This window comes from Camelina sativa, chromosome 17 (assembly GCF_000633955.1).
Source record: "Camelina sativa cultivar DH55 chromosome 17, Cs, whole genome shotgun sequence".
Classification (NCBI taxonomy): Eukaryota; Viridiplantae; Streptophyta; class Magnoliopsida; order Brassicales; family Brassicaceae; genus Camelina; species Camelina sativa.
The window spans coordinates 3,396,485-3,408,692 of NC_025701.1; the positions used below are offsets into that span (position 1 = coordinate 3,396,485).

At 33.9% G+C, this 12,208-nt stretch overlaps 3 protein-coding genes across 3 annotated transcripts in view; 2 read left to right on the forward strand and 1 right to left on the reverse strand.

The window, feature by feature from the left end:
* LOC104755023 (aluminum-activated malate transporter 1-like) lies at positions 539-3,473 on the forward strand. Its single transcript, XM_010477340.2, has 6 exons — positions 539-954; positions 1,141-1,281; positions 1,508-1,780; positions 2,132-2,256; positions 2,352-2,498; positions 2,754-3,473. Exons 1-6 carry the CDS (start codon positions 744-746, stop codon positions 3,339-3,341), a joined length of 1,485 nt encoding a protein of 494 aa, XP_010475642.1. The 5' UTR covers positions 539-743; the 3' UTR covers positions 3,342-3,473.
* On the forward strand, positions 5,166-7,410 carry LOC104755024 (aluminum-activated malate transporter 2-like). The gene is made up of 6 exons (XM_010477341.1): positions 5,166-5,469; positions 5,600-5,740; positions 5,842-6,114; positions 6,204-6,325; positions 6,413-6,556; positions 6,691-7,410. Exons 1-6 carry the CDS (start codon positions 5,268-5,270, stop codon positions 7,312-7,314), a joined length of 1,506 nt encoding a protein of 501 aa, XP_010475643.1. The 5' UTR covers positions 5,166-5,267; the 3' UTR covers positions 7,315-7,410.
* The window catches only part of LOC104755026 (calreticulin-3), a 4,995-nt gene continuing 2,551 nt past the window's right edge, over positions 9,765-12,208 (reverse strand). Inside the window, exons 7-14 of the mRNA XM_010477342.2 lie at positions 11,244-11,330; positions 11,094-11,151; positions 10,935-11,002; positions 10,592-10,687; positions 10,389-10,445; positions 10,211-10,297; positions 10,059-10,091; positions 9,765-9,945 (exon numbers count right to left, since the gene is read on the reverse strand). Of these exons, the coding sequence (XP_010475644.1) occupies positions 9,934-9,945; positions 10,059-10,091; positions 10,211-10,297; positions 10,389-10,445; positions 10,592-10,687; positions 10,935-11,002; positions 11,094-11,151; positions 11,244-11,330 (498 nt within the window). The 3' untranslated portion in view covers positions 9,765-9,933. The remainder of the gene's footprint in view (positions 9,946-10,058; positions 10,092-10,210; positions 10,298-10,388; positions 10,446-10,591; positions 10,688-10,934; positions 11,003-11,093; positions 11,152-11,243; positions 11,331-12,208) is intronic.

Consider the following 12,208-nt stretch of genomic DNA (forward strand, 5'->3'; position numbering starts at 1 on the left):
AATATATATCTTAAAATGTAGATTATATATAATCATAACATATTTTATATAAATAAATAGAAAAATTTTTTTATGATAACAAATAAATATATTTTACTTTGTTAAAGTGTTAACAACAAAAAAGAAGAGAAAAAGAGAGAAAAGAAGGAGAAAAATAGAGGTAAGTTGTTAGTAAGGGCAAAAATATAAAAGGAAAGTGGACACATAAGCAAAAAACTTGAGAAAGTATACCATAAGTGGAAAGTGGGTTTTTGTGACAGAACTCAACCCAAAGTGGGTTTTCATAACATTCACCCATATATATATGTGTACATTCACTAATAATTAAGTAGAATAGTTAAATAAATAATATCAATTAAATTCCTACCGGCGTCCCTCATTTAACTAATATCCAGCTCAGTATAAGACTCACGCAACACTCCAATGGAGGGGAGGGCTTAACTAGTACCCAACTTACTGGGCTAGGTTCGACTCGGTTACTATATAACATTTCCATTTCTTTAAGACTTTAACCCTCAAAAAGCTCGAAGTGCAACGCACCACTAATTAATTCTTTTATTAATAAAACTGACATTCAATTGATCCTAAACAAGAGTCTCTCTTGGTCTTTATAAATAACATCGATCCCTCTACAGAAAACAACAAGTCATTTTTTTTTTTACGTTTTCCTCGCTTTCTAAAGGTGATTAGAGTACTAAAACCACTTGAGAGCTGAGTGATCATCAAAGATTCAAAAGTTGGTGATGGAGAAAGTGAGAGATATAGTGAAAGAAGGGATGAGAGTAGGGAATGAAGACCCAAGAAGAATAATTCATGCTTTCAAAGTGGGACTTGCACTTGTTGTGGTCTCTTCCTTCTATTATTACCAACCTTTCGGTCCTTTCACCGATTATTTCGGTATCAATGCAATGTGGGCTGTCATGACCGTCGTAGTTGTCTTTGAATTCTCTGTTGGTACGTCATGCATGTGACAACTATCATCTAGTTTCTAACATTTAAATATGTCTAATATATATCTAGATAGTAGTAATCTTCTTTTTAGATTTTTTGCTGTAAACATGTGGCAATAAATGTATTAGAATCTTAGCTTTAATTGTAGATTTAAAATGGGTATTTAAGGTTTGTTTGGTGTGTGTTTAGGGGCCACACTTGGGAAAGGACTAAATAGAGGAGTGGCAACACTAGTAGCAGGAGGACTAGGAATTGGAGCTCATCAACTAGCAAGATTGTCGGGTACAACAGTAGAACCTATTCTTTTGGTCATGTTGGTCTTTGTGCAAGGTAAACCCTGATAACACTTAGATCAGATATATATTTCTAGTCTCTTCCAAAACATGAAAATTTGACTCTCGATCATCTTGAGGTAATCTTCTTTTGGAAGGTCTCCCAGTACACTTCTAGAGCTACAAATGCTACATAACACCCAATACCCATGTTTGCATACATCTATATATCTAGAGGATTGAGCGAGCTAGGAGGAGTAATGGTAATACATATATGTGTGCAGCTGCGTTGTCGACGTTCGTGAGGTTCTTCCCATGGGTGAAGAAAAAATTCGATTATGCGATATTGATATTCATATTGACGTTCGCGCTGATATCGTTATCGGGATTTAAGGACGAAGAGATATTGGATTTGGCCGAAAGCAGAATATCGACAGTGGTGATTGGAGGACTGAGTTGCGTCTTTATCTCTATCTTTGTCTGTCCTGTCTGGGCTGGACAAGATCTTCATTCTCTCCTTGCCTCTAACTTTGATACTCTCGCCCACTTCCTTCAAGGTTTTTCTTTATTTCTCTCTCTTTCTTTAGGTTCACTCTACACTGTATTTTTGCTTTCCAAAAATAGCACTATTGGGTTTTCGGAAATCTTTTAATAAATGGCTCCTTAAGGTTAAAACTGATTTAGGAAGTGTTTTAATTTATTTTGTCATATATATATACTTTACAAAATAAAAGAAAAACACAGAATGCAGATTATGAATGTAAAAGTGCCAAAGTGGAAATTATATTGGCAGATGCTAATGGAACTTTGGTTGTATTTAATTTTCTTTGTTATGAATAAATTGTGGGAGACACTGTCTCCCCATCCCCTACCAAAAAAAAAATGAATGTAAAAGTGGAAATCAGCAGATTTTGGAGACGAATATTTTGAAGCGAGAGTGGAGGCCGGGGACTACAAAGTGGTGGAGAAGAGGGGAAGGAATCTTGATAGATTTAAAAGTGTTCTTGACTCAAAAAGCGACGAAGAAGCTTTGGTGGGTACTCTCTCTCTCTCTCTCCCTCTTTATTTCCCTTACCGTTTCATGTTCATATAGTAATACAAAATTGATATTTGTTCATTTGCATTTAGGCTAATTACGCAGAATGGGAACCGCCTCATGGAAAATTTAGGTTTAGGCATCCATGGAAACAATATCTTGCCGTTGGTGCATTACTCCGTCAGTGTGCCTACAGAATTGATGCCTTGATGAATTCATACATCAACTCAGATTTTCAGGTATTGCTAACTTTACTTAAAATAAAATCAAATAAAAACTAATATGCTATAAGCCTATAACAATGTGCCAATGTTTTGAACTAACCAAAAAAAAAAAATTAGAAAATTTAAAAATTTAATCGCAAATGCAAACACAAAACATAATGAAGTTCTTGGTCTATGTTTATATTGTAGATATATGTTTTTATATGGATGTTAATTATGCGTAATAGACGTTCCTGTAACCCTTTTCTTTATCTCTTATTTATCTATTAGATCCCAATGGACATAAAAATGAAATTAGAAGAACCGTTAAGAAGAATGAGCTCGGAGTCGGGAAAATCAATGAAAGAAGTCTCCATTTCATTAAAGAAAATGACAAAATCATCTACATCCGATATCCATGTAGTAAACTCACAATCTGCCTGCAAAGCTCTTTCTACTTTACTAAAATCAGGCATCTTGAACGATGTTGAGCCTCTTCAAATGATTTCACTGCTGACAACAGTCTCCCTGCTCATAGATATTGTTAATTTAACCGAAAAAATCTCAGAATCCGTACATGAGCTTGCATACGCTGCAAGATTTAAGAACATGATGAGGCCGACCGTATACTCGGATTCCGGAAGCATTGGTCGTGCCATGCCAATAGGATCTCATGAAGGTGATCATGTTGTCACAGTTTTGCATGATGTTGATACATCAAGCAATAATGTTGATAATTCGCTTGTAGAGAGTTCACAGAACTCATGTCATCACGTCGCCATAAAGATTGTTGATGATCATTCAAACCATGAAGATGGTGAAATACATATACATACGAGTTTGTTAGAAGATGTGAAAAGGAATGACCGTCTTCACTGAGTAATTCGATCCTCAACGATCAGGAGCAGTGTATTGTACCCGCAAGATTATAGAAGTGAGTGAGACCAGCGGGTATTTCAAATTTGAATTTTTGAGACTAATTAAAAGTTACAAATACAATTCCAGCCTTCGAGTATTTTTGAACTATTGGTCACATTAAAAGGTTCATACATACATAATTTTCGTTTACGTTGCGCTTATTTTTTTCAAAAAATATATATATATATATATATATCTAAACTGAATTCAGAATTAAAGTTGGCATGGTTAAAAAAAAAAAAAAAGTTGGCATGGTTTTACTTTCGGGTGATTGAGAGAGCGATCACCTAAATAATAGACAGCCAGATGTATCTTGAGATAATCTTTTAAGACGAGGATCTGAAGAAGATGATTTTAGTGACACTGTATTTTTCGATTTTGGTGACGCTGTAATTTATAATAGACTTAGTTGTTCAATGAAATTATGTATGTATGAACCTTTTAATTATAGGTGCAGTCTGCAATACTAATAAAAATGTTCAGGTGACAAAAGTCAAACTTTCATACTTACGATAAAGTAACAAACTTTTTTTAAAAAAAAATCAGGTTAAGTGCGTTAAAGATATATATAAGGTGGAAATCGTATTTATAGGTTAGCAAATAAAAAAAAGTATTAAAATAAAAAATACAAAAAATAATATTTGTAGGTTAGAATTATATATAAATAAAAAGGGGCTTTGTACGATTGGGGTAATGGGTTCCGTACGTTGATGCCAACTTGGCGATGCCAAGGCTATAGGCTGAGTGTGACCCCGGTGCAAAAAGCCACCATCTGCTCTGCTGCTGCTATCTACTTCCGCGTTTTAACAATTACCTTTTCCTTTAATATTATTTATTTACAAATCCACTAATCGTGTCTCTCTTCTGCGAAAAAAAATCGCACATCAAATTTTTCTATTTAATAACAAAAAGAAATCTTGTAATCTATATGTCGGTTTTCGTATTAAAAAAATTGTGGATATATATGCCGATACGGTGAATATTAAAAAGAAAAGATTAAATAATACTGCCAAAGGTAGGTCTTAAAAATGGGTGAAAGTAACATATGTGAATGAGCAAATGGACGGATGTTTTACCAACTTGGAATGAGAGAAACGATGGAACAAATGACAAACTGATTAGTCTTTATTTTATTTTATTTAGAGTTTGTATTGGTAAAGTCAATAACGTAAACTATTAGAGTGTTTATTTCATTATTATTTGTTACTCACTAAACAAAAAAAACGTTATAATATTTGATAACACGTTTGAATTAAATAGTACTATGAATAATTTTCACTGAATTTTATAAACAAAGACTATAATTTGTGGACTGAGTTTTTTTTTTTTCCTGTCAAATGAAGATAAAAATGAAAGAGTTGTGAATTACAAAATTTTATGAATTTAATAATGATTATAAAGTACAGGTAGCTTCTTTTAAAAATGGTTAGAAATCAAATGTTGGATAGCACTATTTATTTATTTTTGGTCGTGAAAGTTTTATAGGCAGTTTTGCAAATAAATTAAATATTGAAACATAAAGCAATTTACTTATAGTCGGCTTTTAAATACCGGATTAATTAAAATCAGCACCAAAGTAGAATTTGGTTACGTAAGTAGTCTCTGCCTCTATTTAAATGTATTATACTTTGTCTTTCATTAATAACTTTTCTCATTTTCAATTTCTTTAAACTATCATCATCAACGTTCGAAGTACAACGCACCACTATATTTTTACTTTTAATAATAAAATAAAATTTCACGAGTCCCAAACAGGACACGTTAATGCTCTTTATAAATAACGTCGATCCATCTGCTCAAAAACAACAAGTGATCGTTCTAGCTACTTCTTCTTCCTCTCTTTCTGAAACTTATCAGAGAGTTGAGTGATCATTTAAAAAAGGTGTGATGGAGAAAGTGAGAGAGATAGTGAGAGAAGGGAGGAGAGTAGGGAATGAAGATCCGAGAAGAGTAGTTCATGCTTTCAAAGTGGGACTTGCTCTTGCGTTTGTCTCTTCCTTTTATTATTACCAACCTCTCTACGATAACTTCGGTGTCAATGCAATGTGGGCTGTCATGACCGTAGTTGTCGTCTTTGAATTCTCTGTAGGTCAGTCTCGGTTTATGTGATCAGAATCAGCCACTTTCTAATATTTGAAGATGTATAATACCTAAGGGATATAATCTTAGCTATAATATTTAAAATGGTTCTCTAACTCTTGGTTTGGTGGGTGTTTTAGGGGCTACGCTTGGGAAAGGAATTAATAGAGCAGTGGCAACATTGATAGCAGGAGGACTAGGGATTGGAGCGCATCACCTAGCAAGTTTGTCAGGTCCAACAGTAGAACCCATTCTTCTCGCCATCTTTGTCTTTATCCAAGGTAACACTCATATTATTTTTACTACATAAGAGTCTAGATAACATGCATCTCGATTTATCTCGAAGAAGAGTACACTAACGGTAATATATGTATATGTGCAGCTGCATTGTCGACGTTCGTGAGGTTCTTCCCGCGGGTGAAGGCAAGATATGATTATGGGGTACTGATATTCATATTGACGTTCGCACTGATATCAGTGTCGGGGTTTAGAGAGGACGAGATATTGGATTTGGCACATAAGAGACTATCGACAGTGATGATGGGAGGAGTCAGTTGCGTACTTATCTCTATCTTTGTCTGTCCTGTCTGGGCAGGACAAGACCTTCATTCTCTTCTTGCCTCCAACTTTGACACACTTGCCCACTTCCTTCAAGGTTTGTCTTTTTCTTTGAAATTATTTCTCATGTATATATATATATATATTTTCATCGAGTTATGAATTGAAAAAGTGGGAATTTGGCAGAATTTGGGGAGGAATATTTTGAAGCGACAGAGGATGGGGACATCAAAGAGGTGGAGAAGAGGAGAAGGAATCTTGAGAGATATAAAAGTGTTCTCAACTCAAAAAGCAATGAAGAAGCGTTGGTGGGTTCACTTCTATAATTATACCCTTTCTATACTAACTTGGACTGAATTTTTGTAATTGATATTTGTTAATATTTGTGTGGTCAGGCTAATTTCGCAAAATGGGAACCACGTCACGGCGTATTTAGATTTAGGCATCCATGGAAACAGTACCTTGCCGTGGGTGCATTACTCCGGCAATGTGCTTACCGGATTGATGCTTTGAATTCATACATCAACTCAGATATGCAGGTATATTACTTTTGATCTTTAACTTTATTAGAGATTTTTAAATTAAAATAATACATGCATGTAAATATAAACTACACATAATGGAATAGTATAGTCTTTCTAACCCTTTGTTTTTTTTTTTTTTTGTCTATTAGATCCCAATGGACGTGAAAAAAAAGTTAGAGGAACCATTAAGAAGAATGAGCTCAGAGTCGGGGAAGTCAATGAAAGAAATGTCCAATTCATTGAAGAAAATGACAAAATCATCTACATCGGATATCCATGTAGTAAACTCACAATCTGCCTGCAAAACTCTTTCCACTTTACTTAAATCAGGCATCTTAAACGATGTTGAGCCTCTTCAAATGATCTCATTCATGACTACAGTCTCTTTGCTCATTGACATTGTTAATTTAACGGAAAAGATCTCAGAATCCGTACATGAGCTTGCATCCGCAGCTAAATTTAAGAACAAGATGAAGTCGGACTCCGTAAGCACTAGTAGTGCCGTGCCAATCAAATCTCATGAAGGTGATAGTGATGATGATCATCATGTTGTTACGATATTAGGTGATGTTGTTACATCAAACAATGAGGGTCAATCGCATGGAGAGAGTTCAGTGGATTCCTGTCATCATGTCGCCATAGAGATTAACGATGATGATTCGATCCATGACAAACATGAAGAAGATAGTAATGTACATGTACAGACGAGTCGTGTATCATGTGTGCACACTAATGCTAGTGATCTTTTAAACAGTGGTGATATAAAGAAATAATAATATAGCTAACTATTTAATTTATTATAGAATTTAAGGGTGGCGAGCAGGGGACTAAATCATATGTATATTAAATAAAGTTCCTTTCGAACAAGATTTTTTTTTTCCATCCAACCTGCAGATTCGACCATGTATTATTCTCTCTGTTTTTCTTTCCCAACCAAGTTATGTACTACATGTAGTTTTTATCAACTTGAATATTGGAAAGTTATCTGCAGAAACATTGCACCGATGTTCTTAGATTACCACATGAATCGATGTTCTCCCATGAACTAACGTAATAGATAATTTAATAAATATTTATAATAAAACCAATTTATATATCATAAAAGACGGTTTATTATAAATCAAAACAATAAAATTAAATAAAATTTATTTTTTCATATCTTGACACCTTAGTATATATTTAAGAAGTATGCTGATAACATTTGTTAAAAAAAACTCTGATACAAAACAATATATAAAGGAATATGTGTGTATCATTTTTCACTAGCTAGTATGTGAATTCCTCTCCTTTTGTGCTTTTGGAAAGAAAAAAAAAAAAAAAAAAGCCAAGAGTTACAAATTCATGTTTCTCAATTTGTTAAAATCAAGAAATTAGAATAGGATGAGGAGAACACATATAAATGACATGCGTTATATTAGAGTTTTTTTTAATTAGTCTACGAGAAACTGAGTGATAAGTGTTATATTGCGAGATGTCATTATTAGCCCTAGGAAAATATGAGCGAAGGTGCCCATGTTAACGTAAGCTCACGGGCTCTCGTGCTCGTTTGTCTATTAGCCCTTTTTGTGTCTCCAATTGCTTCTTTTTTTTCAAAACTCTTGAACTCAATGGGGCGCAAATTAAAGTGGAGGGTAAGTAAGTTAATAAGGTAATTAGGTATTTGTCTCCATCCTTCAACCTTACCTTTTTTTTTTAAACTCTAATTTTTGTATGAAGATCCGTTAATCCATTAGCTGAATATACGTCTCTGTTGCACCAATAATATATGTCTCTAAAATTTTTCTATATTTCATATCATGGTAATCAATTATGATGATCCAGATCCAACGATTTAGTCCATAAATATAATTAGGTCGACTTGATAGAAAAATCACACCAGACATGATCTTGAAACCTGAAGGAAGTCTTTAGACTAATTGTTTACATGTTTAACTTGATTGATTTGCCTAGTTACTGAGTTTGACACCACCAAACCTCTTTGATCGTCCTAGTTCGAGTCTACTTTAAGTCATGTTTCCTCTGTCACTTCGATATTTTAAACATTAACAATATGTATATTTGCATATGATGATTATAGAGTTTATATTCATTAAAAGCACTACAATTTGCAGCATCTATCAAAACATTCGGGTAAACACAATATACACCGCTAAGACTAAGATGATATACAAAATATTAAACAACAGTCAAAGCAGTCATTGGATTCCAATGGTGTGTGTCACACATTGTAGAAGCTACAGTTAAAAACACTTTTAATAGATAACTTCGCTTATCATGAGTGCTCCACTTACGTATCAAAAGCTCTCAAGATGCACCGTGCACCCTATAGACTTTCTGCAATTGATTATATCAATTTAATACTATTGTTTAATCAAGTAAATCTTTTTATATATTTTAAGGACGTTCCAGATTAAACGAACCATTAAAGAACAAAAATCCCAAAAAAATAAAAGTCTATTGATAACGACTTTAGTGCGTTATGCGTCAAATTGAAATTTTTTTCTACTTCCTAAAGTCGTCAAATGATGTGATATGAACCGTACATTTAAAGTGGGAAAAGGTACACAACTAAACATTTGTGCCCAACATTGAAACGCATTTAAAATTCTTTCGTTTTGTTTCTTTTGACTTTCGTATTCGTTTTCACACAATAAAAAAATATATCACTGTTATATTTTCTTACTATTTTATCTTATTCTTTTTTTTTAATTGTTGGTAAACTACTACTACTCTAAATGTGCAAATAGATTGGCTAGGTGGAGTAGCATTTGACTATTCTTCTCTTCCTTAATGTTATCAACAACAATACGTCTGTTTAAATTTATATAGTGATACATCAACGAGAACAAGAACAAGAACAAGAACAATTTACTAATTAATGACAACATAACAATCTTCTCTTCCTTCCGTTTTGACAAAAATTAAATATCATCTTAAAACATAAATTTTGTTTTTGGTTAAATGTTCTTCCCACTGTTTTAATGTGTTGCCCAATAAGAAAATTTGTAATAGATATGAATCAAAAATATATATTTGCTTTTAGGATGTTTATCAAAACCTGAAACAACATTCTGTTTAATACGGAAGGAATAATAAGGTGTATTCTGGTTGAATAAATTATATAGAGTTACTTAGCTTTGAAACCACCCCTTCTATATACAGTACCATATTTTTAGTCTGAGTTTCTGATCAACTGCATGGTACTGTTTTTCGTTCTTTGTAATTTTAGAAAGTTTGTATTGAAAGCAGAATAAACAACTCAAAAGTTTTCATGCCAAAATACATTATTATGGGAACCGAAATGAATACCAACAGTTATACAAATTATGAAATTACAATCACACAGACTTGAGCCAAATAAGTTAATTTTTCCAAATGCCCACCACTGCACCTTATAGCTCGTCCTACACGAAAATTCAGAATCATATCAGTTTACAATTTTAACATGTGACTCAGTAGTACTAAAATGATGCATAAACCATTTTTTTTAAGTGGTTGAGATAGAAAAACAACTTACATGGTAATCATCCATGTAATCACGTGGATTGGGCTGCAAAACAAAACAAGCCAATACATTTCCAACATATTCACTCACTTTTTCCCCACAAAATAACAAAGGTTAAGAAAGAGCAAAACTATATAACTGATTTGGTCTCAGTATGTACTTACACGTTTGTAACGCCTCCTCCTGTCTCCATACCGGTGGTCCCTTTCCTTCCGTCTACGCTCTCCTTCTTCCCGTGCTTTTCTAGCTTCCTGCAAACGTCAATTTGTATGGAATGCTCGTAACTAAGATGTGCAGAGAAGATTTGGAAAGGAAACAATATGCGGTTTGTAAACTACGAACCTCATCTTCTCTAGCTTTTCTTTCTTTCTCAGCTTCCGCAAATAACTCCTTCTCAGACTGGTGTGTATGGCAAAAGTATATAGCATATCAAATTACTTAATAAGACATTTTCGTATATTTAAACCACAAGGAAGTTCTCTTCTTCAATTCTGTCCAAGAAAAAAGCAAAATATATGTATATATCTTAAGGCTCCGAGATCTACCTCCCTGTGCTGGTCAAAATAGTCATCCACGATGCCTCTTGCATATTGCGGGTCATCACAGATCAAGATATTGTCAAAGATAGAACCAGCCTTTACCTGCAGTATTAAGTTTTAACATCAATGTCTTATCCAGTTACACTAGATAAACTGGGTCTCTCTAGTCTAAAATGAAGGCTTTTATCTGATCACTTCGTTTTGTGTTAATACCAAAAGTTCTACCCTAGAAATTTGGATGGTCTATCTGTATTTACAGTGACTACTATATAAACTGTTTATCTATGTCTAGTGATGAAGTGATTATAAAAGTTAATTGGATAGAATTAAAAAAAGCTCTCGAACTTACCTGCCATACTTCAATGCCTGCATATTTAATAGGCTTCAGAACATAAAGATCTGGATCATCTTCAAATTCTGTGCAAAACCAAGAAGCTCAACCTTAGTATTTACGAAAATAAAAGTCCATCCTAAAACGCAGTTACACATTAAATAGACAGAAACATGCCTGGATTATCTATCCATTGGGTCTTCCATTTTCCCTTGTAGTTTGGGTTCTTAATTCTCTGTAGGAAAGTAATGTTTTGAGGAAGTGTCAAAATGGTGTAGAAGAAAATTTGGTAATCTATATAAACATTGATGATTTTCAAATAATAACCTTTGCTTTCCAAGGACCTTTGTAAGCAGGATTTGGGATCTTAGGGGGTTCCCAGAGACCGTTTTCTTCCTCGTCCCAGTCCTCAGGCTAAACAAGTAGAGAGAGAGAGATATCAGACATAAAGCTTTACACTATCACAAACTAATGAGTTCCAAATAAGGGACATAATTTCAGAATCTGCAGTGATAGAGGACGTAGAAAAGATGATGGATGCTTGAGACTAACAACAAAACAATCAGTTAAAGAAACCAATTTAGAACTAACATACCTCTTTAGCTTTACGATCAGGAATTTCACGCGGAATAGAATCATAACCCTGTTTACAATAGAAAGAAAGAACTGAGTGCCTTGAATCAAACTAAGAATTAACAGTTTGGGAGCTGAATGGCTTCCTTTCAATACAACAAGTCATTTCTATATTGATATGCTAGTTACCTCGGCTTTGACATCGTTGGGGTCATCAATATACTCTCTATCATCCCAGTCCTCTGGCTGCAAAAACAGATTGGTAAAATCTATCAAGGTGAAAGCGAAAGGAATTTAGAGTAACTGCATATCTTGCTAGGAAGATAAAAATTAAAACCGCAATCCATTTTTCTTGTCAGGAAAAGGCTATCCAAACTTGTAAATGTTTGGTTTAGCAATTCAAATTGCATAAAGAAAGACTCTTGGAAACCTGCAATTACCTTCTTTGCATTCTTGACCTTTATCTTCCTTGGAGGAAGGATGTCCCAGTCTGTGTACATACTGCCAAATTCTCTCTCTTTATTATCAACCAGAACGCTGTAAGAAGCGTCAGGCCGCAGAATAAATGTGTAAAAATGATTTAATTTGTCTGTTTCACATTGCAAATCCTTTTTGATCGGATAATTCTGTCCCTGATATGAAAGAATAACATGAAGCTTCTTTGTCTGCGTTCCACAGATATCTGGTCCAAACATTAGACTGCATAGAAAAAGGAATGA

Coding starts and splice junctions, on each gene's coding strand:
- LOC104755023 (XM_010477340.2), top strand. CDS start 744: ATGGAGAAAGTGAGAGATATAGTGAAAGAAGGGATGAGAGTAGGGAAT. Junction 955..1,140: donor TGTCTTTGAATTCTCTGTTG/GTACGTCATGCA, acceptor GTGTGTGTTTAG/GGGCCACACTTGGGAAAGGA. Junction 1,781..2,131: donor TCTCGCCCACTTCCTTCAAG/GTTTTTCTTTAT, acceptor GGAAATCAGCAG/ATTTTGGAGACGAATATTTT.
- LOC104755024 (XM_010477341.1), top strand. CDS start 5,268: ATGGAGAAAGTGAGAGAGATAGTGAGAGAAGGGAGGAGAGTAGGGAAT. Junction 5,470..5,599: donor CGTCTTTGAATTCTCTGTAG/GTCAGTCTCGGT, acceptor TGGGTGTTTTAG/GGGCTACGCTTGGGAAAGGA. Junction 6,557..6,690: donor ACATCAACTCAGATATGCAG/GTATATTACTTT, acceptor TTTGTCTATTAG/ATCCCAATGGACGTGAAAAA.